Source organism: Lissotriton vulgaris, chromosome 12, assembly GCF_964263255.1.
Source record: "Lissotriton vulgaris chromosome 12, aLisVul1.2, whole genome shotgun sequence".
In the NCBI taxonomy this organism is placed as follows: Eukaryota; Metazoa; Chordata; class Amphibia; order Caudata; family Salamandridae; genus Lissotriton; species Lissotriton vulgaris.
Window position 1 is genome coordinate 757,885,616 of NC_141700.1, and position 26,693 is coordinate 757,912,308.

At 49.8% G+C, this 26,693-nt stretch overlaps 1 protein-coding gene across 1 annotated transcript in view; it reads right to left on the reverse strand.

Moving 5' to 3' along the window:
• The window catches only part of DNAH2 (dynein axonemal heavy chain 2), a 2,538,822-nt gene that overhangs the window by 128,674 nt on the left and 2,383,455 nt on the right, over nucleotides 1-26,693 (reverse strand). Inside the window, exons 78-80 of the mRNA XM_086946066.1 lie at nucleotides 25,125-25,308; nucleotides 24,717-24,907; nucleotides 24,088-24,279 (exon numbers count right to left, since the gene is read on the reverse strand). Of these exons, the coding sequence (XP_086802192.1) occupies nucleotides 24,088-24,279; nucleotides 24,717-24,907; nucleotides 25,125-25,308 (567 nt within the window). The remainder of the gene's footprint in view (nucleotides 1-24,087; nucleotides 24,280-24,716; nucleotides 24,908-25,124; nucleotides 25,309-26,693) is intronic.

A 26,693-nucleotide genomic window follows, 5' to 3' on the forward strand; every position in this document is an offset into this window, starting at 1 on the left:
CCTCTTCCTACACCAAGATACAAACTTAGACCACCTATACGAATAGATGGACTTGGTGGAGTCGCGCCTGGCAGAAAGAATGACATCCACCACATCGTGAGGGAGAGAGAAAGAATTCAGATTGCCCCGTTCAATCTCCAGGCATGAAGGTGTAATTTCTGGAGGTGGGGGTGTAGAATCTGCCCCTCCATCTGAGAGAGGAGGTCTGCCCTGAGAGGGAGACGGAGCGGCGGGTGAGAGGAGAGGTGGAGAAGATCTGTGTACCACACCCTTCTTGGCCAATCCGGGGCGACCAATATGACTTGGGCCCGGTCTTGGCGAATCTTCCTCAGAACCCGAGGAATCAAGGGTATGGGGGGGAAACGCGTAAAGGAGCTGACCCCCCAGCTCAACTGAAACGCGTCCCCCAATGCTCCTTGCATCGGATACTGGAGACTGCAGAATGACGGGCAGTGAGCATTCTCGCAAGTGGCAAACAGATCCATCCGAGGAGTTCCCGTCCGCACGTACGTTCAGGACTCCGGCCAGATGATTTGCCATCAGACAAATCTGGTGGTCCTGAACCCAGGACCAGAGACGCAGAGCCTCTTTGCAAAGACACCACGACCCTACTCCTCCCTGCTTGTTGATGTACCACATCACGGTCGTGTTGTCCGTCAGGACTTGGACCGACCGACCGCGAAGGGAAGGGAGGAAGGCCTTGAGCGCCAGACGTACGGCCCGCAATTCTAAAAGGTTGATGTGAAGCAACCTTTCCTCCGGAGACCAAAGACCCTTGACCTCCAGATCCCCCAGATGAGCACCCCACCCTAGAGTGAATGTATCCGTTATCACCGTGGCCACCGATGGAGGTAGATGAAAAGGCTTTCTTTGTGACAGATTGCCTTCCACGCCCCACCAAGACAGATCCGCTGCAGTTTCTCTGGAGATCTTCACTGACTCCCCGAGATCTACGTTGTGCTGATACCACTGCCTGCGGAGGCACCACTGGAGTGCCCTCATGTGCCAGCGTGCATGGTTGACCAGAAGAATGCAAGAAGCCATCAGACCGAGCAGGCGAAGGACCTTCAGGACCGGAACAACCGCTCCATTGTGAAAAAATGGAATAATTTCCTGAATGTCGCGAATCCTTTGTGGAGGAGGGAATGCACGACATACAGTAGTGTCCAGTACCGCACCTATGAACAGGTTGCGCTGGGAGGGCACAAGGTGAGATTTGGGCACGTTTATCGAAAAACCCAACCTGAACAACAGCTGCGATGTTTCTTGGAGGTGATGAAGCACCTTCTCGGGCGACTCCGCTTTGATCAGCCAGTCGTCCAGATACGGGAATACAGGTATCCCCGACCTCCTGAGATGTGCCGCCACCACTGCCATCACCTTGGTGAAAACTCGAGGCGCAGTAGTAAGTCCAAACGGAAGGACCGCAAACTGGTAGTGTTGCGAACCCACCGTAAAACGGAGATACTTCCTGTGCGACTTCAGGATCGGGATGTGGAAATACGCATCCTGCAAGTCGATCGACACCATCCAGTCTTCCAACAGCGCTTGAAGAACCTGCGCAAGAGTGAGCATTTTGAATTTCTCCTGCCTGAGATAGAGATTCAAAATCCTGAGGTCCAGGATTGGACGTAACCTGCCATCCATCTTGGGGATCAGGAAATACCGGGAGTAGCACCCCTGACCCCTCTCCTGCTCTGGGACCACCTCTATCGCACCTTTTTTGAACAAAGCCAGGACTTCTTCCTGCAGGCGAACTAGGTGGTCCTCCGAACAAAAACCCTGGCAAGGAGGGTAATTGGGAGGGAACTCCTGGAAAGGAAGAGCATACCCATTCTCTACGAGATTGAGAACCCAAAGATCTGATGTAACCGATTCCCAATCCCGTAGAAAATGAGTAAGCCGACCCCCCACCGGAGCCACATGATCCAGAATGGCGGATCTAGGGCTGCTTTGCTGCAGAGGGAGGGGGTTGAGTATTAGAGGAAGAGGAGGAGGAGTAGGCCTGGCGTCCACGACCACGGCCCTTCTGCTTTCCTCTGTAGGTTTTATACAGAGGATTCTGTCGCTGCTGCTGCTGCTGCTGACCTTGGTTGTAGGAACGAAAAGTGGATCTGCCAAATCCCCTGAACTTCCTAGTCGCAGAGCCCCTTGTCTGAAGGCCCAAAGACCTCGCCATAGCCCGGCTGTCCTTGAATCTCTCCAGAGCTACGTCAGCCTTCTTACCAAAGAGGCCTGTCCCATCAAATGGCAAGTCCAACAAGGTTGACTGAACATCAGAAGAAAAATCGGAGGACTTAAGCCATGCGGCCCTTCTTGTTGCAACAGTAGAGCCCATAATCCTGGCAACAGAGTCCACCGTGTCCATACCACTCTGTATAACCATACGAGCTGCAGCCTGAGTATCAGAGACCACCTCGTTAAAGTTCTTCCTATCGTCCTCTTAGAGTCTTTGCCTGCCGGCACCTGAGGGAAAGAGCCCGCAGCCCTGCTGGAACAGGCGGCCTGCACCACCAGACTCTCCGGTGCTGGATGCGAGGCAAGAAATTCAGGGTCATCAGGGGCCACCCTGTAACGCCTTGCCACCGACCTGGAAACCGCAGGCGCAGTCAGAGGTCTCTTCCAAACCTCCTTTATTGGCTCAGTCAATGCTTCCGTAAAAGGGAGTGTAGGCTCTACAATTGAAGAAGGCGAATGCAAAACTTCTGTAAGGATGTTGGGCTTGTACTCAACTGTGGGTAAGGTCAAGCCTAGCAAATCTGCAGCCTTCCTAATAACAACATGATAGGGTGCTATGTCCTTAGATGGAGTATCCGAAACGGATGGCAAACCCCACTCAGGAGAAAGCTCCAGGCCACTTGCACTTTGGAGGTCCTCAAAACAATCTCCCTGATCTTGCAACTCTCCTTCCTCAACATCGGAGTCCATATACTCCTTCTCCTCCAAGAGGCGTTGTGCCCTGCGCCTCGACCATTCCATGCGGACCAACGTCGACGGATCCGGCAACGACTCTGTCGGCGCCGGAGCCGACGTCGAGCGAGGAGCTGGAGGACGGGAAGCACCACGATCCGAATCACCACGAGGCCGATCCGGAGTCGGCGAAGCCGCATGCGAAGTCGACGACCTCGGCGGCGCCGAACCGAGCCAAGGACAAGGCGTCGGCATAAACGGCATAAAAGGGGCCGGGGCATAAGCCTGGGGCACACCTAAATTAAAAGACAAGGGACCCATGGGACCAATAGGCGCACCAGTGGGGTACATTGCCCTCGAGTAAACTCCAAACATGGCGTTTAAAAACTGCGAGGGATCCTGACCTGGACCTGGAAAGGGAGGGTACGAACCCAACGGCCGCTCCGAAGGAGGCTGATCCGGCAAAGGTGCACCCTGGCCCTCTTGTTCTTCAGGCTCCACAACCGGAGTCGGTGCTCGAGGAACCTCTTCCTCATGCACCGACGAGTGGTGCGACTCCAGATCCTGTTCCTGCTCCTGAACTGGAGAACCAACATGAGATCGAGCCGGAGAAGGAGACACGAAGTCCTTGTGATGTTTATGTGACTTCTTCCTCGAATCCGAAGACTCCTTGCCAGAGTGATGTCTGGAGTGATGTTTACTCCTCTTATGCTTCTTCCTCGAGGAGCTCGAAGCATGGCCCGAGGCCGACTTGGATCCGGACCTCGACCTCCCTCTGGACCTCGACCTCTCTCCGGACCTTGATCTCTCTCTCGATCTTGACCTCGCCTTGGTCCTCGAAGCCGACCTCGACTTCGACCGCGACAACTGCCTCGACTTCGAGCGCCTGGACACCGACCTCGAAGACCTGCCGGCTTCTCTTTCCTTCACCTTTGCAAGCAGAAGCTTCGCCTCCCGCTCTCGCAAAGCTTTGGGGTTCATCTTGTCACAGGAACGACAGTTCTTAACATCGTGACCTGAGCCAAGACACCACAGACAGTCGGAATGCGGATCGGTGATCGACATCATTCGGGTACAGGAACCACATTGCTTGAAACCCGTCTTCCTCGACGACATCCTCGGCGAAGAAGTGAATTCCAACAGAGAAACTGTAACAGCTAAACAGTGATAAGATACAAAAGTATCGCAGAAGATCCCAGAAACCGTTAGCGTTGACGACGCGGAAAAAAAGGGAACTGACGTCATCACGCCGACGTGGGCCTTATATGGAGTCGGTGACGTCAGACGGAGTCGCGCGCGATGCCGTGCTCCTATGACGTCGACCACGCCGGCGTGCTACGAAGAATTTTCCGAACGTTGCTGGCGCAAGGGGGATATTCAGAAGGTGAGGAATCCACACGGCAGATGTATCTATCAGAAAGAGAGTTTTATGAGATAGGTGTTGAGCTCCCTCAGGTCTAGAATTGGGCGCCACTTTTCTTCCGTCTTGCAAACCAGGAAAAACCTGGAATAGAATCCTTTCCCTCGTTGGGTCTGAGGAACCGATTCTATCGCCCCTTTGATGAGAAGCTGTTGAACTTCAAGACGTAGAAGATTTAGATGTTTCGATTCCGTGGCATGAGGAGCTCTGGATGGTGGAAATTCTTGAAACTCTAGTGTGTGGCCGAATTGTACGATGTTGTGCACCCACCGATCCGATGTAATAATTTTCCAGTTGTGGAGGTATTGTGATATCCTGCCCCCCACTGATGTCACTAGAGGGGGAGGAACAGTAGACAGAGCCATGAAGCCGCTATTGACCTCTAGGCGTATCTCCCCCCTGACGTCCCTGTCGTCCTCTTGGTAGTTGACGAGAGAAAGACGCCGATTGACCTTGGCGGTGTAAATATTAGGTTTGTATGACTGAGAGGACTGTGAGTAAGAAGAGTAGCGCTGTTGGTTGCCCCCTCTGTACGATGAAAATCCTCTCCCTCTCGCACCTCTGAAAGGAACTTTGCGGTAATGAAATGTCCCCAAGGACCTTGTCGTGTCCGTGTCCTTCTTGATGTCTTGAAGGGCATCATCTACATGCTTTCCAAAAAGCATTTCTCCGTCATAAGGTAAGTCCAAGATCTTATTTTGAACTTCCTGGCAAAACCAGGTTGCCTGCAGCCAGCCCTGACGCCTTAAAACTGCTGAACCAACTAGAGCTCGGAAAGCGGTAGTTGCTATGTCCATAGCACAATCTATCACCTCTGAAGATGAACACTCCCCTTCCACCAGTATCTTTCTGGCCTCATCTTTCGCACTATCCGGAAGTCGGTCAACAAACAGGGATAAATCGCACCACATCTGGCGATCATATCTACCCAAGATTGCAAGAGCATTAGCAGCTCTAACCAGAATGCTAGCCATAGAAGAGAACCTTTTTCCCACATTGTCCAGACGTCTCCCTTGTAGGAGAGTAGGGTCTGATTCCTATAGTCATCCCCACTTTTTGCTTTGCTTTACTGGTTTTCGACTTAGATATGGCTGTGGGCCTGCTAATCAGACCCACAGCACAGATGCACTCACTCTAAATTCACACCATGTACTATAGGTACATCCACAATTGGGAATTGGTTCACCTTGTCAGCCCCTGTAGAAGTGTACCATAGGTACTCAGGGCATAGGTGTAACCAAGGCCTACCAGGGGCTGCAGCATGTATTATGCCACCCCTGGCTGGCCACTCTAATAGACACAACTGGCTGATCACTCAGCTGGGGCAAGGTCGTGTAACCACCCCTTGCTTAGGTGTAGTATTCCTGGACCTACTTACATATAGACACATAGTAACCTATAAGTCACTCCTATGGCAGGCCTTAACAATCCTGGAGGCAGAGTGCTTGGTTTTATGTGAGATGGTGCTCTAGCATGAGCTGAGCCTGTCTGCAGCTTTCAGAACCATGTCCTTATAGCTGTTCTATGATATTGCCATACCATATACTCTTAAGTGCATTATGAACCTCGCGGTTAAATGCTAACTTTGGTTTGGCTTTATCAAAACATGTTGTGTAAGGTGTTATACGCTTTGGAATAATACTACCCCCTAGCCAATTCTGGCGACGGGGGTAGCATTATACCCTTCTAAAGGGAGAAGACATGTTGTTGCTGACTATCCCGGTTAAAGTTAACCAGAGCCCCAGCGTCACAAAATGGATGCCACCAACACAAGTCTGACCTCCTGCTGCTGGGAGTCCTTCCAGTCACGGAGGTTTGGACAATAGGCTTCCTGCCTGGGAGGGTGCAAGCACCACCCCAGACGGGACTTTGTGTATTGGGTCAGGGAGGGCTGAATAGATTGAGACACTGCCTGGGGCACACTAGTTGCTCCATGCATACCCCAGTTCAAACCGGTTGCTGGGGCACTCCAGCCCCAGCTCTGGCGCGAAACTGGACAAAGGAGAGGGGGTGTAACCACCCATAGGAGGGACCTAGAAAGTAATCCAGCCCCTTTTAGTTGTATAAAGGTAGGAGCTGAGTCCTGAGACTTTAGATTAATCCTGAATCGAAACTTGACACGAAACTCTGGACCTTCAACGTTCTGCTGAAGCTGAAGACTGAAGAAGGAGTGACCACCCTGGGCAACCAGGCACCATCCAGCAAATCAACGGCTTGCTTTGTCGACGTTCCCGCCGGAACCCGAGCACAGAGCCTGAAAAGACCCAGACTTCCAGACCTCTCTAACCCTCTCTTCACGACTGCAGCATAGCTGAGATCCGTGGAGGCGACGAGACACGTGGGACCGGACATCTTGAAAAGTCTGCTACCTGTGCAGCTCCTGAGGTATCCTCGAAGCTGTGCACTGGGGATTGAGAAGCCCCGAATCCGAGCTCCACCTGCACCGAAGACCAGTCCTCCACACTGCACGAGTTCTGCTTGGGGCCCTTCTGCTTGTGTTCTGCTCGAGCGTTGTCTGGTTGCTGGCCCGTTGGCTAGTAGCCTCTGTGACGACAATCCTTTTGAACCAACTCGCTGGTCTGGTTGCTCCAGACTGGCCCTTGCCTCCCTGCAAAGGTGAGGCACCTCAGACCTTGCTGGTCTGCACCAGAAGCCTTCTTTGAATCCTGCGTGGGTTGCCTTTGCCAAGGCTTGTTGACTCTAATCCGGCAGTCGACCCCTCCATCTGCGAGAAGCATCGTGGACAGCTCACCTCCAACACCTGGTCATCCTCGACGCCTCCTGGTCCGTGTGGCTGTAGAGACAAGCTTCAAGACAGCACCTGATTGCTCCTCAACGTCGTCTGGTTCCTTCCTTGTTCCACCCGGTCACTGGCTAGTGACCCAGACTCTGTCCCCTCTGCTTTCAGGTCCTCTTCATCCTCGATCCACCCTTGGATCCACCCGGACATCTTCCTCCTGGTCGCCTGCAGCATCTTTCTTCACAGGCTCCATAGACTTCAACGGCGAAACCCGACACATCTTCACACCTATGCACCCGCCGTCCGTGGGTGAGGTAACGCGGGTACTTCGGTGCTCCCAAGGGTATTGACTATCAAGTGTCTTGGTTTTTAGTTGTTTCCTCCTAGCTAAACCGGAAGTGTTCTAAATCTTTCTTTTTCTAACTCTTAAGTTCCCAATGACTTTACATTGACTCACGTGTGTGTAAAGACACTGCACGCGCCGCCTGTGGGCCTCCTACTCCTAACCTAAGGTTCAGATAGTGTAGCCCCAGCGATTCCCTAGGCCCTAGGCCTTTCCTTTTCTCGTGACGTGGTACTTATACCACTTTCTTAATATATGGTTTGCTTAGCCCCTAGGGCCTAACTGTAAATTGTGCAACTTAAAGTATTCTAACTAAGTATCTTGTGATGTGCTTTGGCATCTGATCTCATAAAGAGTTCAGAGGAGTGTGTTAGTAAATAAATACATATATATTTTATATATATCCTGTGTGGTGTCCTTTCATTTGGTATTCAAGGGGTTGCATATGGTAAAACAGCTGGCTTTACACGCCCTCAAGAGTCTTTTAGCCTAAGACCGTTCTGTCCATGCTACCACTAGGATAGCTGGTCTATAAGGTTGACATACAACCATCACCATAAGGGTTGTTTGGACTGGTGCAAGGTGTTCACTAGAATAGTGAACATCATATACCAGGCCAACTTCTCACATTGGTGTGCAGCGGTTGGGATTAGAGATTGCTGTTGTTTTACTACTTGTAATCTTGGGATATCATTTGAAAGATCCCATTGGTAACTGCAGGTACATATAAAACAAGTCTTAGTATACTTACCTTCTACTGAACTTAGCTGTTGTAGAGCCTGGGCCTAGCACACCCTGACTACAACTCCTAGAAAGGTTCTGTAGGAAAACAAATAGTGTAGGTAGGTGCAACACCACACCTCACTAGAAACCATGTCTCAGACAATGAACCCCAGTGGTTCTTTGCCTGCAGAAGTAGATCCCTTGATGACTGCTTAGAGATATGAAGCCTTAGCCTTCCAAGAATTGATACAACTGTGTACTTCTAGAAGGCTAAAACAGGGTTCAAACCCTACCCTCAAATTCCGGTTGAGCTCTTAGAAGAGTATGATGCTCAACAGCCACCTAAGACATGTGATACAGGTAGTGCAGATGAAGTCTTTCCCTCATCAGATGATAATGCTGATACTATTGTGCCAGATGAGGAAGAAGAGTGGGTGGAAGAGGATGATTCTGATCTTGAGGTAACTAGCCAGGTCCCAGTCAGAAGACGTAGCCAGGCTAACTTAAGCACACATGGGAGTCAGTATGGGTAACCCTCATACAGATCCCCTAGGTGGGCTTAACCAGAGGCGGAGAAGAGGAAGGTCCCACTCCAGGGAATCTCTCCAATCTCAGGCTTCAAATGGCTCTCATGGCCCTGCTCTGAGAGGGATGACCTTCCCTCAGAGGAGACAACATGAGGCAAAAATGAGAGAGGCTGTTCTGAGGATTGAGAGGCAAGAACTAGAAGTTGCCTTGGCCAAGGAGAAGCTTGCTCGTGCTAGAGAGCCCAGAGAGAGTGGGTTAGAACCCACTGGTGGCAGCAATATCCCTAAGGATAAAGATAGGTCCTGCGGGCCCGATTCACAGAACTAACTTAAGACAAAATCCTAAATTTACTACCATTTTGGTATTCACAGAAGGCACTTACTCATTGTCCACGCTACCACTAAGATAGCTGGTCTATAAGGTTGACTTACAACCATCACCATAAGGGTTCTTTGGACTGGTGCAAGGTGCTCACTAGAATAGTGAACATCATATACCAGGCCAACTTCTCACACTATCCACATCTTGGGAAGCTGTAGCGACCTGAACCATAAAACTGTGGTGTCGGTTGACGAAGGATCATCGTGGGCAGGTCAGTGCTTGTGGGCTTTAGTACAGTCTAAAGGCACACCAGTATCAGGTCTAGCTCATGCCACCAGTAAAATATCATATAATGCCTCACAAAAGGTTAGCACTGGCTCAGTCCTTTACTGACCTGGTTGAAGAACCTCAAAGAAGGGGTCTGTAGATTTCTCCACCAAAAGTAGAGTCAATTGTAGAACATTAACCACCCTTTTTAACATATCTGCCAATGAAGAGCTGGCTTCTGAGGCAAGACCAAGAGGTAATAGAAGGCCAGAAGCCACCTAACTTCACCTAACTCAGAAATCCAGCTATCCATCATAGGAGGATATGTATGCACTGAATGCACAAAAGGAAGCCCTTCCTCATTTCCTTCCACAAACTGTTCACCCACAGAAACATGAATAATCAGCTCCATAAACGACGTTAATTAGCGCCGACATGGCGCCGTATAAACCTCAGGATGAGAAAGTGGAAGGGTGTCGGAATCGAGGGGATATCGATGCCTCAAGACTCTCAGTTGGGTTGTGCACCTACTCCAGTTTGGAGCCTTCCTGCTCCATTGAAACATGTCCCGATGGAACAACCGGCGTCCCTCCAGAGTCAGTCGGAGCCACAGGTGTAAACCCTGAAGGGCTGTGCATTGGCACCCCTGTGTCTAAGGGCCTAACAACTGCCGAGGAAGGACCCACTGGCGAGGCCAGTGCACCCATCCCCTGGGGCCCGAAGGCACTCCAGGGGAAGATGAGGACCCAAAGATGGGACGAAGAGCATCGTAATGCTCTTTCATCTGGGCCAGAGTCGCTCCGGCTCCAGGAAATGTCGGGAAGCACATGAGTGACTCTTGCACAGAGTCCTCAGCACAAGACTGTGTGGAGCTGCTTGAACCCATGTTGCAAGATGAAGAAGCCCTGGAAGGCCGCGACTTCGATTGCTTGCGACTTCGCTTATCATGGAATGTGGACGGGGACTGAGACCGTTTCCTCTGTTCACTGGATGGAGAGTGACGCCCACAAGACCAGCCTCTAGAGCAGCTCCATTGCTGAACCTCGGTTGACCGACGTTTGGAAGAACTGGAAATCCTCGACACCCACGCCGTCAGGAGCTTCATCCGTCACTTCCGCAATGCCTTTGGTTTTAGCTGTTGGCAGGCATCATATTCTTTGGAGTTGTAGTACTTGTCCATGCACCACATGCATATGGAATAAGTCTGTACCCGACATCTATTGAGCACAGGACCCGCGGTACTTAAACCCAGAAGGCATAGAGAGCTGGCACACTGTTTCAGATGACAACAATCTTCACAGCAGACTGAAAAACAGAAAGAGATACGTTGCTTCGGATCCACTTTACAACACGGAAAAGAAGAAACTAATGTCCGCGCTCGGAGTAGACTTATATGACTCCACTGATGTCACATCCGGAGTCGACATCATCACAGAGCTGTAGAACGCCATTCCCCATCGTGCAGTTGTACTGCTGAAAAATTTCCGGATCCAGTCTGACGCCCGGAGAGAATTCACAAGTTAAGGAATCTGCGGCTGGATGTCTCCATCAGACGATGGTCGAGAAGTTCCTTTGAAGCTGAAGGCTCAGGAGATGCGGGTGAAGTAAGAAATACTGAAGTATACAAAAAAAGAGAGGAATGGAATGCTTGAATTAACCTCAGCCACAGATAATGATATGGGCTGCATCGCAGTCCATCAATATTTTGCACACTATGGGCCAGATGTAGGTCGGTCGGCAACAGCCGAAAATCGGTATTTTCGGCCGTTACCGACCGGTATAACAGAAATGGTATTGTTGGAACTGGGGTCACCAGTCCCCTAGGGTAGCATGGCACGAGCGGGTAGGCATTCGAAAACTTATGTGTAAAGCGACCATACAGCACACGCAACCACTGAGTCAGAAACATGAGCACGCAATTAGGGACGCCACTCCAGTGAGCTTGTGTAAAAACTCAAGTTAACTTTATTAAGATAGAGCAGGATCAGGGTATTAGGAATTCATCATAAAATTAGCTTATTAGCTTTCCATTAAAGTACATGTGTGAGAACATTTGGCAATAAATACTGGATGAATAAATAATAAATATTAAATATTACATAACCACAGGCCTGACCTTGGCCTGGTTTCTCATCATCACCTGTAAGAAAATACATTATGAGGTCATGAATACAACACTGCGTTAAGTACCAATCTTCATTTCCTCAGGTAAGCGAAGAGCATCTCCATAACAGTAACCTCTCTCCGTGGTAGGAATAAGCAGTGCATTAAGTAATGAGAAAACATTTCACTAAAGGTGTAACATCCTATTAGCCTCAGCATTAAGCTCCTCTTCCTCTATTAGGGAAAACTTAGGAAGGCATAAATGACGCATCATAAATAACTGTAGGTCAGAGTTATCATTCTTCTTACGCCTATGAAGAACATTCCCATAAATAAGGCAGTAATAAATAGGCCTATTGTAATATGTGCATTTTCTTAGGGCACTTCCAAAATTACTACAGCCTTAACTCCTTATGAATTTCATTTAGAGCACAAACACTGCATTTCTCAGCAATAACATTTCCAGAAACGCAAGAATAAACATTGCCTCAAATGAGGGTAAACCATTCAGTTGGCAGAAGCAACCCCTTCCTTAACCCGGAATGACATTTCAGCGGTTAAGGGTAACCATTCCTTATTCAGTGCCCAACATTTCAATAATCCCAAAATAAGTCAGGCTTCAAGCATAAATGAACATTACCTGGGATTAAATTACAACCTTTTCTTAGGCATAAAACAGTTTGGCCCCGCAACAGTACTCTTTTAGAACCTGCCTAGGCAGATGGGAGCAACCAGTCCCCTAACGTGGAGTTAACTCGACTCACTTAAATCCCACAGGGGCCTCCCGGGGTTCTAGCCTAGACTCAGTGAGCATTTCATTAAAGGAATCAGTGTTCCCCTCCTCAGCACTAAACATTCCCTTAAGCAAGGATAACCATGGTATAGGGCAAGTACATTTCATCTATAAGCAGTGCACCCCTCATTATTCAGGTCTAAACATTCCATTAATTAGGCATCACCATTTTTGTAGGAATAAGCACTGCATTTGAGATCAATAGTTCTTCAAAGATAGCCATTTCATCAGTCAGGGGTTCGCTTATGAACACCATCCCTGGGCAGGAGTAATCCGTGCCATTACAGATAAACCAAAACTCTGGCCAGCCCCTAACCATGTACAGGGCTCTAATAAGCATTAAACTACACCCCAGACAGGGGTTAGCCTTTTCAGTGTGGCCCTCATAGTGTTTTAAGGGGCCCAATTCGGGCTCACGGGGCCCAGTCTTAGTTCTCCCGGGGGGAGGGGGGAGCACAGGACCTCACCGAGTCCTCCGCCCTCCCTCAGGCTTTACCTGTCGTCTTCGGCTCCCGCGGGGGCCCTTGCGAAGATGTGCAGCCGATCCGGATGAGGAGGGGGGGCTCGCGCTTCTCTGCGGCCCTCCTCATAGATATCAGGTACCTCAGGGGCCTGCGCTTGTAGGTGGGGGCGCGGGAGCTCTTTCCGAGCCCCCTCTCGGGTGTCTCACCCGGTCCCGGGTCTTCCTCGGTGGTGGAAGGGCTCGGGGACCAATCCGCAAGCTCCAAAGAAGGGGCGCGCCCGCGGCCGCCGATGGCAGTGCGGCTTGCAGGGCGTCCCGGTCCTTCCCCAATCGCCGTCAACCAAAGCCGTGACGCAGTCGATGACCCCCACACCACGTGACAGGGGAGATGCCGGCTTCGGGCCTAACGAGGCCTACATGGGGGTTGCGGCGGCCCTCTCCTCATACTGGGGGCCGCCGAGGACTCTTCACTCTTCGGCCGGGCTGCGGCGGTGAAAGCGGCTCTGGGGTGCGCCGAGGAACGGCGTCCTCTCGGTCCCAGCACACAGCAGCGGGAATCGGGACAGCGTCCACTGGTGCCCGGGCTACAGCAGTAAGTCCCCACTCCCAATCAGCTCTCCTCAGGGCTCCAACAGTCTCGTGTGCTCCAGCGCTGTGGGGGGGGTTCTAAGCAAAAGCTCTCTGGTAGGTAACCACACCTTGGCTAGCGCCACGTAGGGCGCAAAAGCAATCTAGGCAATAGCGCTTCGGGATTCCAGCGCTTCAAGGCACAACAGCAGTCTCAGGCAGAGTCAGCGCTCATCAGGGCAAAAGCGCTTCAGGCAGGAATAGCGCCCAGGAGCTTCTTGGCGCTGTAAGAGGTTAGCGCTTCTCACGGGGGCACAACGCGCAGAGGCTTCGGCGCTAGGAAGGCCACAGCAATTCTTGGTACCTGAGGGATGTAGCGCTTCTCAGGGCACAGCCATTCCAGCAGTTTACAGCGCTGGGCAGTTTCAGCAATAGCGCTTAGGGCAATGAGCTGGGTACAGCGCTTCACAGCCACAGTCTCTATTTGTAGCACATTGTGGAAAAAGGACAGCGCTTCTCAGCAGGTTCCACAGGACAGGTCACACCACAGTGGTAAACCAGAATAAGGGATTCCAGGTGGCGTCAGGGGGCGCGGGAAGCGACAAGGCGCCAGTTCCTGGTTAATTTCTTAATAGTTCTGTGGTGATCTTGTTTCTTCTTGGCGCAGCTGTTTCTTGCGCCCTTGTAAGTTCCAGTTGGTTTCTTGTTTCCTTGAAGGGGGGGTAAATTGGTGGCTGGTGTTCCAAGTTCTTCTCAGCCAATCCCTTCAAGTGGTCCCTGGGGGTTCCCTTCCTCGGGGTTAGGTCAGTGGGGGGGGAACAGGATACCTCAACACTTGTAAAGCAGCACACTAGGCCCTGTCATTCCAGCATCATAAGACCCTGCCCTGACCCCCACTGCCTATCCTCCTGCGTAGGTACTTCCCCAGGTCTTCCTTCAGCTTCCCCTCAGGAAAGTTCCCTCCCTTTCCTTTTATAGTGCCAGTTGGTAGTGGCAGTTGGTGTCACCTCACCTCTCCCAGAAGGTTCCAGAGGCTTCCAGGAGGTTCCACCATTCTACCTGTGGACAGGCTGGCAGGCTAAGATGGATACATTGCCTGAGGGTTCCAGCCAGCCCCTGGCTACTAGAATGCGCCCACTAAACCACGCTGCTGCAGCAGTGGTCTGTGGCGGCCATGTTAGGGGTAGAAAGTACCTGCATTTTAACACTAGTTTTAAACTACACAGGGCATTCTCCACCACCCAAGGCCTACACACTGTTGTTTCAATAGGGGCATTCTAAATTAACAGGGGATAAAAAACGAAAAATTTTGGGGAAAGGGCCAAGTCTCACACATCTCCCCCCCAGCCAAAAGCCAGGGTAGACTGATCATTCCCTTGACGGGCTTCCCTGCTTGGGGCGGAAAAAGGTGGACGCAGGCCCAATACCACCATGACATCCTCGCTAATCCAACCACCCCACTGGTGTTCCTAGTGGGATGCGGCCAGGACAGACCTCCAATCCAGATGTCTCTGGCCCTTACTCTCTCTCAGAGTGGGGGGCAGTCGCCCCAGGCCCGTGGTACCTTTTTCCACTCTCCTCCTCAACCTAGGGTCTAAACCCTTAAGTTGAATTGGTGACAGGGGCGAGACCTACCTCTCCCTGCACCCCCTCCCAAGGTTCCGCACCCTCCCTCCTGGATGACACATCGGGACAGCCTAGTCTCCCAACCTGGGGTTCTCTTAAAGAACACTCCAGGCCCAGTGACCACAGTTGGGGCACCTCGGGACACCCCTGAGAGTCACAACCGGGGGAACTCTGAATACAGAGATTCCTCCCGCCAGGTCAGGCAACCCCTGAACCTGGCCACCCAACCCAGGATCTTAACCCCGTGGCTGGACCGGTGCCAGAGGAGAGTCCTCCCTCCCTCTGCACCCCCTTCCAGGGTTCCGCACCCTCCTCCCCGGATAGGTACCCCTGGAAGTCACAACCGGAGGAACTCTGAATACAGAGATTCCTCCCGCCAGGTCAGGCAACCCCTGAACCTAGCCACCCAACCCAGGATCTGCGCCCTGTGGCTGGACCGGTGCCTGTGGAGAGTCCTTCCTCCCTCTGCACCCCCTCCCAGGGTTCCGCACCCTCCCTCCTGGAGTAGTACCCCTGAGAGTCACTCTGGTAGGGTCCTTAGTTACCGGTACCCCACCCTCCAGGTCAGGCAATTCCTGATCCTGAAACCCCAGTCCAGGTCCTACACTCTGTGACTGGTCTAAACTCCGAACCTCGGGTACGCTGCCACCATTGGAAGCACCTGGTACACATAATTCCAAGGCCTTCAGCTCTAACTCTTCTAGCTGAAGCCTGTGCACCAGCTTCCTCTCATCCATTGCAAGGCTCTCACTCTCCCTCTCATGCTCTATCATCTTAGACGACGCACACCCCCAGTTACTCTACTCCCTGCCCCAGGACATCCTCCCGGTAGCACATTGTCAGACACAACAATTTTGAGTAGGCCTGGGTCTTCTGGTGTGCCCGCCTCCCTGGGTGTGACCTGCCCCTCCTGTTCCCCATCCCCTCTCCCCTCTGGGTGGGCTCCTACCCGTGCCCCCAAAATGGTACGGAGTTCCTTCTTCCCTCCGCCCAACAGGCACCCCCATCCCCTGACAAAACTCCATTATGCCAGGTGGGGACTCAGATAAATCTGGGAAAAGATACCAGGACGTGGGTGACAGCATTAGGTCTAACAGATCTTGATACACTCACAGGCTAGACAGTGGAGGGGTCAATTACTTTGGCTTACACACACAATAATTGTGCAGCCCAATTGCTGTGCACCCTGTCCCAATGGAGGGTGCTGCATGGTCACAAGTCCTGGATCCCACCGCTCGACACCAATATGTTGGAACTGGGGTCACCAGTCCCCTAGGGTAGCATGGCACGAGCGGGTAGGCATTCGAAAACTTATGTGTAAAGCGACCATACAGCACACGCAACCACTGAGTCAGAAACATGAGCACGCAATTAGGGACGCCACTCCAGTGAGCTTGTGTAAAAACTCAAGTTAACTTTATTAAGATAGAGCAGGATCAGGGTATTAGGAATTCATCATAAAATTAGCTTATTAGCTTTCCATTAAAGTACATTGTGAGAACATTTGGCAATAAATACTGGATGAATAAATAATAAATATTAAATATTACATAACCACAGGCCAGACCTTGGCCTGGTTTCTCATCATCACCTGTAAGAAAATACATTATAAGGTCATGAATACAACACTGCGTTAAGTACCAATCTTCATTTCCTCAGGTAAGCGAAGAGCATCTCCATAACAGTAACCTCTCTCCGTGGTAGGAATAAGCAGTGCATTAAGTAATGAGAAAACATTTCACTAAAGGTGTAACATCCTATTAGCCTCAGCATTAAGCTCCTCTTCCTCTATTAGGGAAAACTTAGGAAGGCATAAATGACGTATCATAAATAACTGTAGGTCAGAGTTATCATTCTTCTTACGCCTATGAAGAACATTCCCATAAATAAGGCAGTAATAAATAGGCCTATTGTAATATGTGCATTTTCTTAGGGCACTTCCAAAATTACTACAGCCTTAACTCCTTATGAATTTCATTTAGAGCACATACACAGCATTTCTCAGCAATAACATTTCCAGAAACGCAAGAATAAACATTGCCTCAAATGAGGGTAAACCATTCAGTTGGCAGAAGCAACCCCTTCCTTAACCCGGAATGACATTTCAGCGGTTAAGGGTAACCATTCCTTATTCAGTGCCCAACATTTCAATAATCCCAAAATAAGTCAGGCTTCAAGCATAAATGAACATTACCTGGGATTAAATTACAACCTTTTCTTAGGCATAAAACAGTTTGGCCCCGCAACAGTACTCTTTTAGAACCTGCCTAGGCAGATGGGAGCAACCAGTCCCCTAACGTGGAGTTAACTCGACTCACTTAAATCCCACAGGGGCCTCCCGGGGTTCTAGCCTAGACTCAGTGAGCATTTCATTAAAGGAATCAGTGTTCCCCTCCTCAGCACTAAACATTCCCTTAAGCAAGGATAACCATGGTATAGGGCAAGTACATTTCATCTATAAGCAGTGCACCCCTCATTATTCAGGTCTAAACATTCCATTAATTAGGCATCACCATTTTTGTAGGAATAAGCACTGCATTTGAGATCAATAGTTCTTCAAAGATAGCCATTTCATCAGTCAGGGGTTCGCTTATGAACACCATGCCTGGGCAGGAGTAATCCGTGCCATTACAGATAAACCAAAACTCTGGCCAGCCCCTAACCATGTACAGGGCTCTAATAAGCATTAAACTACACCCCAGACAGGGGTTAGCCTTTTCAGTGTGGCCCTCATAGTGTTTTAAGGGGCCCAATTCGGGCTCACGGGGCCCAGTCTTAGTTCTCCCGGGGGGAGGGGGAAGGGGGGAGCACTTGACCTCACCGAGTCCTCCGCCCTCCCTCAGGCTTTACCTGTCGTCTTCGGCTCCCGGGGGGGCCCTTGCGAAGATGTGCAGCTGATCCGGATGAGGAGGGGGGGCTCGCGCTTCTCTGCGGCCCTCCTCATAGATATCAGGTACCTCAGGGGCCTGCGCTTGTAGGTGGGGGCGCGGGAGCTCTTTCCGAGCCCCCTCTCGGGTGTCTCACCCGGTCCCGGGTCTTCCTCGGTGGTGGAAGGGCTCGGGGACCAATCCGCAAGCTCCAAAGAAGGGGCGCACCCGCGGCCGCCGATGGCAGCGCGGCTTGCAGGGCGTCCCGGTCCTTCCCCAATCGCCGTCAACCAAAGCCGTGACGCAGTCGATGACCCCCACACCACGTGACAGGGGAGATGCCGGCTTCGGGCCTAACGAGGCCTACATGGGGGTTGCGGCGGCCCTCTCCTCATACTGGGGGCCGCAGAGGAGACTCTTCACTCTTCGGCCGGGCTGCGGCGTGAAAGCGGCTCTGGGGTGCGCCGAGGAACGGCGTCCTCTCGGTCCCAGCACACAGCAGCGGGAATCGGGACAGCGCCCACAGGTGCCCGGGCTACAGAAGCAAGTCTCCACTCCCAATCAGCTCTCCTCAGGGCTCCAACAGTCTCGTGTGCTCCAGCGCTGTGGGGGGGGTTCTAAGCAAAAGCTCTCTGGTAGGTAACCACACCTTGGCTAGCGCCACGTAGGACGCAAAAGCAATCTAGGCAATAGCGCTTCGGGATTCCAGCGCTTCAAGGCACAACAGCAGTCTCAGGCAGAGTCAGCGCTCATCAGGGCAAAAGCGCTTCAGGCAGGAATAGCGCCCAGGAGCTTCTTGGCGCTGTAAGAGGTTAGCGCTTCTCACGGGGGCACAACGCGCAGAGGCTTCGGCGCTAGGAAGGCCACAGCAATTCTTGGTACCTGAGGGATGTAGCGCTTCTCAGGGCACAGCCATTCCAGCAGTTTACAGCGCTGGGCAGTTTCAGCAATAGCGCTTAGGGCAATGAGCTGGGTACAGCGCTTCACAGCCACAGTCTCTATTTGTAGCACTCTGTGGAAAAAGGACAGCGCTTCTCAGCAGGTTCCACAGGACAGGTCACACCACAGTGGTAAACCAGAATAAGGGATTCCAGGTGGCGTCAGGGGGCGCGGGGAGCGACAAGGCGCCAGTTCCTGGTTAATTTCTTAATAGTTCTGTGGTGATCTTGTTTCTTCTTGGCGCAGCTGTTTCTTGCGCCCTTGTAAGTTCCAGTTGGTTTCTTGTTTCCTTGAAGGGGGGGTAAATTGGTGGCTGGTGTTCCAAGTTCTTCTCAGCCAATCCCTTCAAGTGGTCCCTGGGGGTTCCCTTCCGCGGGGTTAGGTCAGTGGGGGGGGAACAGGATACCTCAACACTTGTAAAGCAGCACACTAGGCCCTGTCATTCCAGCATCATAAGACCCTGCCCTGACCCCCACTGCCTATCCTCCTGCGTAGGTACTTCCCCAGGTCTTCCTTCAGCTTCCCCTCAGGAAAGTTCCCTCCCTTTCCTTTTATAGTGCCAGTTGGTAGTGGCAGTTGGTGTCACCTCACCTCTCCCAGAAGGTTCCAGAGGCTTCCAGGAGGTTCCACCATTCTACCTGTGGACAGGCTGGCAGGCTAAGATGGATACATTGCCTGAGGGTTCCAGCCAGCCCCTGGCTACTAGAATGCGCCCACTAAACCACGCTGCTGCAGCAGTGGTCTGTGGCGGCCATGTTAGGGGTAGGAAGTACCTGCATTTTAACACTAGTTTTAAACTACACAGGGCATTCTCCACCACCCAAGGCCTACACACTGTTGTTTCAATAGGGGCATTCTAAATTAACAGGGGATAAAAAACGAAAAATTTTGGGGAAAGGGCCAAGTCTCACAGGTATGTAGGGGCAATATTTTACAGATTCGGGAAATTTACCGATTCGGTAAATTTCAGATGTAGATGGGACTCTTCTGAGTCCCAATGGCCCTACAAATTCGGTATTTTAACACCCAATCCAATTGGGTGTTAAAATACCGAATTCAGGTGTGCATGCACTTGTGTGCATGCACAGCTAGCCATGTGACAGACAGACATGCCCTTAGGGCATGTCTGTGTGCCACATGGCGCACATGCCTATTTTTGGGGTGCCTGAGGGTGTCAAAGTGACACCCCCTGCACCCTTGCAAAAGTCGGTATTTACCGATTCGGTAATTACCGAATCGGTATTTCCCATTCATTCCTATGGGCTTCACAGCCCATAGGAATCAATAGGGAATACCGATTCGGTAATTACCGAATCGTTAAATACAGAATTCAAACGATTCGGTATTTCCACATCTGGAAATACCTACATCTCCCCCCTGCATATTTACCGACTATGAAATACCGAATCGGTAAAATTCGGTATTTCGGAGGCGGTAAATATGCTTCACCTACATCTGGCCCTATGTCTCCTCGTTTTGGACCCAGACATATGCAAATCAATAATGACATTGCTCCACAGGAAACAGTCCAGCCTGATCTGCCAGGCCAGGTCCTCCCTGAACTGGAACACAAACAACCGAAGACACCCTTATTAGGGCTCATCAGTCAGGTAAAGCTTAGTTCCAGTGGCACAGTGTGCATGAGACTCACGTCAGGGCACAGTCGTCCCACTTAGGGGGTAAAACTGATGTATACAAAGAAGTGATGGATGGAATGCTTGAATTAACTTCAGCCACTGGCAATCACTCAAGGCAGCGTCCTAGTCCTTTGGTATTTTGCACAAAGGGCCCCCTCAGTTTAGAGCCAGCCATATGCAATTTGATCTTGACCGTGGTGCAATGGAAACAGCCCAGCCCAAACTGCCAGGACAGGTCCTCCCTGAACTGGAACACCAACAATCCAAGACAAGTTTCACCCTTATTGGAGCTCATCAGCCAAGTATAGCTTGGATCCAGTGGCACAGTGTACATGGGACGCACATCAGGGACTAGCCGTCCCACTTAGGAAGTCATACCGAAGTATACAAAAAAGTAATAGATGGAATGCTTGAATTAGTCTCAGCCACTGGTAATTACTCGGGCCGCATCCCAGTCTATCATTGTTTTGCAAACCACACTACCTCAATTTGGACCCAGCCATATGTAAATCAGTCCTAAACCTGATCCAATGGAGGCAGTCCAACCTGAACTGCCAAACCTTCCCTGAACTGGAACTCGAACAATTCAAAACCAGTTTTGCCCTTATTAGGCTTATCAACCTGGTATATCGCGTTTCCAGTGGCACAGTGTGCATGTGACCCACTTCTGGGTACACCCATCTGACTTAGAGCAAGGAACCTCTTCAGGCTGCTCCTGATCTTCTTGCTCTGGCTCGACTTCATGCGGATCTGAAGAATGAACCGAATCCGAAGGAGCCGGCGTCGGTGATCGAGAGACTCCGACTTCGGGAGCCACTTCCTTCTCTGGCGAGGCCGGAATTGAAGGAGCAGGATCGACCTCACCTCTGTGACATCGAGGAGAAGATGACCTCGGCGCCGGTTCCTTATCAGAATGACACCTCGAAGAGTGCTTCTTTTTCTTATGTCTCTTCGACTTCGAATGTCCTGACGCCGCCTTCGATCCCGATCTGGATCCGGAACGAGACCTCGATCTTCTCTTACTCGCCTTCTTATCCTTCTTCATCTTGCTATAAATAACTTCGCCTCCCTTTCCTTTAATGCCTTAGAGGTCATCTTCCTGCAGCACGCACATCCATCGACCTCGTGATCGGAAGATAAGCACCATACGCAATCCTCGTGCGGGTCAGTGATGGACATCTGCTTACCGCACTCCCTGTAGGGCTTGAAACAAGATTTTCTCCCAGACATCTTCGAAAGGAAACGAGAAGAACAGACCAGAACAACTATAATAACAATGTTACTACGTAGAGTCCCAAGAAACCGTTGGCGTCGACGGCGCGGAAAAATGGGAACTATTACTGTTTATGTCGGTCCGTCCGTGTGCCTCTGGGGCACGGAAAAAAGGGCGGAACAGACGTCATCACGCCGACGAGGCCCTATTATGGATCCAGTGACATCAGCGGGGTCGCGAGCGGAGTCGTACCCTCTGTGACGTCGTCCATGACCTCGCCGGCGTGGAGAGCTACAAAAGTTTCCGATTGGCTGCTGCGCAGGGGATATTCACAAGGTGAGGAATCCACTGGCAGATGTATCTATCAGAAAGTTATGGATGGAATGCTTGAATTAATCTCAGCCATTCATAATTGTTCAATCTGCATCCCAGTCCATCCTTAGCTTGCACACTATGCCTTCTCATTTTGGATCCAGCCATATGCAAATCAATCGTGACCCTGCTCCAATGGAAACTGGCCAGCTAGAACTGCCAGGCCAGATCCTCCCTGAACTGGAACACAAACACCCCAAGACCAGTTCCACCCTTTTAAGGCTCATCAGTCAGGTATAGATTGATTCAATTGGCTAAGTGGCCCAGTAGGAAAGGCATCAGGTTTTGAGACCCTTGCTATCAGCTTCCAACTCAGACCAGAAATCTGCACCTAAGAGACAGGCACAGAGGGCCACTTAGCCACCTAGGTTACATCGAACACACAAAAAGTGATGAGAAGAATGCTCCAAATTGTCTGACCACTGGCAATTCCTGCTTTTGGGCACTGATCAGATGGGCTTGTAAGTTCATTTAAGGAGGCAAGCAGCAATGAGGAGTTGAGGTTACTGAAGAGTGTGCACAACTGTGTGTGTATGTGGGTCCACTGCCTAGTATCAAGTGTCTACTGCCCTATCTAAAAGGTAGATTCCATTCCCCAAGCTCTTGTGGCTGCTAACCACAGCATTTACTAGCCACACCTCTTCTGCCATGGTAGAAATTAGGGGGATCCTGGCAAATAGGTGCCAAACTGCCAACAATGGTTTATATATGCATCATATGCATGATGGTCACTGTGGCTAGAGGGGGCCCCCTCATTAGAATAATGCACACATTCTAGGTATTACGCTGGCCATTGCATAAGGAGATCCACCTTGGAATATTGTGCAAGTTCTCTGCAGTAAGGTGGATGTTAAGTGAATACAGGGCAAGAAAGGATCTTTAGGGGTTAACTGTACTAAAGCACCAGTCCAAGATGATCCCATCACTAATGCACTAATACTGCTACATTTAAGTCAGACATGCTCAACCTTTGAACATAGGGATTTGACCCAAGTCCTAATCTAGAATTCTACTCTAAAAGGCTAATCACCTTACTTGAACGAATGAAATCACCTTACTTAAAACACTGGTAGCTTGTTCGGTGGAGTTCCAAATCAGGAGCACCTGTGTGTTAACTTTTAATTAGAATCTGGTTTTAAAAGGTTTTCTTTTATCAAATGGTCCCATCTAGGGGAATGCGCAAATGCATATGTTCAGGGGTTACACTGCTCCAAATAAGCAGTAGAGGGTTCAAGAAGCAGACCAAGTGCTGATATATGTCAATTTGTGATGACACCTAGTACACAATCACTCTTATCAAGATGCAACAGCTTCTCTCAAACTACAAAGTGCAGGGTCTCTGATGCTACTGGTACCAGTCAGGAAATTGATAGGCAACATCTCATTGCCAACCTCAGTTGAACTCAAGTACTAAAACCACAAGCATCTACTAAATACTGGTTTCCAACCAATAATACAACAGAGGGGTTGTGTGGTTAGCTAATAACATGACAATGAAATCCATTCCAATACTTGAAATCCTTCATACATGGCATGCATGGCAGAATGTGGCAGGTCCTCTGAAGAACAATAAAATTGAAACTCAATCAAAAATAGTGCCATTTCAGGAAAAAAGATATTGAAAAAACACAAAGCAAAAACTTAAAACAGGGGAGCTTTGAAGAAGTCAGTCCTGCTCATTAGGTGGAAAAATTTGGTGTGGCTTTTGGTGATATAAGCATAATGGTTGGAGATCACAAGTACACACAGATGCTCAGACACATGCTAACCACTTAACAAAAACAGTGCAATATGTATCACTCAGTAATAGCATTGTAGCACATCTTCATCAAATTGATGTAACCCCAATGAAAAATATGCAAAATTATCAATTCCTCCCAAAATGTATAACATTTACTTGATATTGTACAGCAAAATGTAGCAAGTAGTTTTTACCCATCACCATTAGTGACTATTCACCAATATATGTCTCTCTAAACACTGTCACACAAGACATATGCCACATGGTCCACTCGGTAATTACCATTACTCCTCACATACTTTGAAAATGTGGGGAACGATATGCAAAATGTTGAAATGGACTTCTGGGAATTAGATTGTGCAATATAACTTCACACAGATACCCAGACACATGCACAGATACCCACACAGGCACTCAAATGGATACATTCATTTCAGCAGGTAAGATGCAGATGCCCAGAGGGACACCAGAAGCACCAAGATGGCAGGGAAAGGCCTCAAACACAAAGAGTTACCTCGAAGTCGGAGTCGTTGAAGCCATAGATGATATTCCATCCCAGTTGAAGGAACTTCTTGCGCTCAATCAGGATGCTATGGAAGAAGCATAGGGCAAAGAACAGCTTCTTGTACTTGCTGGGCTTGGTGCAACGGTTGAAATGCTGCTCAGTCACCAGGTTGTACATGCGTTTCATGTTGGCCTTCAGACCCTAAAAGAGGAAGGACAAAGGTGTTGGATTTAGTGTCTGAAATTATGTGTTTCTGAATATTCTCCCTGTTTAGCGAGCCAATGAATTAAACCATACATGTAACACAGATACAGTTCAGCAAGGAGAGTGCTCATGTTTCCACACATTGTCCTGCAAATATCCATCAACTATGTACTGCATGGGACATACATCCATCTGCTGATGCTTCACATTACTACAGTCTTCCAGTAAGGGAACCTCATAAATCTCAGCCAATGCACCACAGTATTTGCCCAGAATCCCAGTGACCACCATAGAGACCTTATCCTACACTGCTCTTACAAAACACCACATCCATAGATGGCTCTCTGGTCAAAGACCTGATTCGGAACCAAGTACTGAGGCAATGATTTATGTGCCATTGAAGGTGTCCCTAAATCTGAGGTAGTAGTCCTCACCTTAGGCGGCTCTGTAGTCATCTTGAGGCTTGCTTGGAGAATGGAGATGGGAAAGTCGGGGTGAGGGCTAGAGCTCAGCCAGAGGCGGAAGGAGGGATGTGGCTCTTCTATCTGCAGTTGCTCCACCAGCTTATCCAGCTGTGGCATCCATGAGAGAGAGAGATGGCAATTTGCAAGGAAGACCCAGTTACCTATTGACAATCAGAAGAAAGTTAATCTCACACAGATTCAGTGCTAACATTCCCATTCTAGTTGTATGTGGATAGGATCACATCTCACGCTATCTAAACTCTTTCTTTTAGAGGCCAGTAATTTCCCCAGTTAAAAAGAAAGTAATTGTTCATACAGGGCTTGAACTATTGTTGGTGATGGCCTTTTATTGCTGATGGGTGAGACCTAACCACTTACCATCTCTGACTCCCTCTTTGATCATACGTGTTGCAATGGGGGCCTGCCCTTGCCCCAAAGAAAGCGGTTGGAACTTGTGTAACATTCCAGACTGCTCTGCTAACTGGCGGAGAGAACTGGTCGGGTCCACACCCGATGAAAGCACAAAGATCAGAGGAGTCTTCGTTGTGGAGTCGTCAACAACCTGTAGGTAACAAGAACATAAGATAACTGAAGGATCAACTAATGCTATGGAAAGCCAGTGAGACTTTATGTTGCACAGCATTAGAGAACAAATAATAACAGACATCTAAATCTGTAAAGAAAGAGACCACAGCCGAATGGTATGTCCTAATATGATTTTAAACGGCTACTATTAAATGATGTGTCCTTTAAAAAACACTGGCAAGCAATACTCAGCCATGGATTAAGAATGGGTACATACATAGCTTTTATAGGAAGGGAAACACTGACTGCTGTTGTGTTTGTGTGCATGTCAGCCAATCAGAGAAAGGTGCTTGAGGATTTCCTCCAATAGATATACATTAAATGCAACTGACCACGTGACTGAAGGCTGCAGCCCTTTATGAAATAATCAATGAGTGATGCAGATTTCACTATGTACATTTTAACAGCCTGCATGGGTAATGAAGAAAGAAGATACACATACACATTGGCAGTAGGCACTGGATGAAACAAACAGAATCAGTCATTTCTGCACTTGGAAATTTAATGGAAGATCCTCACAAATGGTAGATATTAAGAAAGGGTTTTCTTTTACACCAGTTTAATTGGGGAACACATTTCCAAATCTTTTGATATTCAGAGGGGGTCTCACTGTCATGACGGGCATATAGATCTACATAGTACGTAGCAAAAACCTCAGCAATGAGACGCTCTCCCATCACTCTCCCATCACACTTGGGCATTAGCAATGTATGGAATAGGTTCACAGGAAGACACCACGGAACAGAGCCAGTGTAAGATTTTGCTAGACCTGTCGCTCCACTGATAAATACGACTCTTTTTCAACCAGAGTTTGATGCAGAACGACACTAGTATGCAGCGAATCGCGAAGAATCGCTGGGTCCGTTGAGTTCAAGCACTGGTCCTCCAACTCCAGGAGCCTTGACTCTAGGTCCTCCACTTCAGCATCCACCGGGCTGTGTTGGGACTCGTGGTAGTTTGTTAATGAATCCACAAGTGGAGGCCTTCAATAGCACCCAGTGTCTCTCAGGGGAGGTGACCGAACCCACTTTATGGAGCAAAAATTCCAGAGTAGCATCGTGCCAAGCTGCCTTGAACTCGGCATTCACAAGGGTCCAATTACATAAACGCCACAGGGGTGGACCGCCCCACTCCCCAAGCACCACTAGCAACTTGACAGGTGCATGACCAGACAACCCACGTGCCCTTATATGTGCCTTGTGTATTATACCATTTTCACTACGTTTCCATGCATTGTTATAAAGAAAGCACTCACGCAAACTATACCATTTTCACTACGTTTGCATGCAGTTATAGAGAAAGCACTCACGCAAACGATACCATTTTCACTACGTTTGCATGCAGTTATAGAGAAAGCACTCA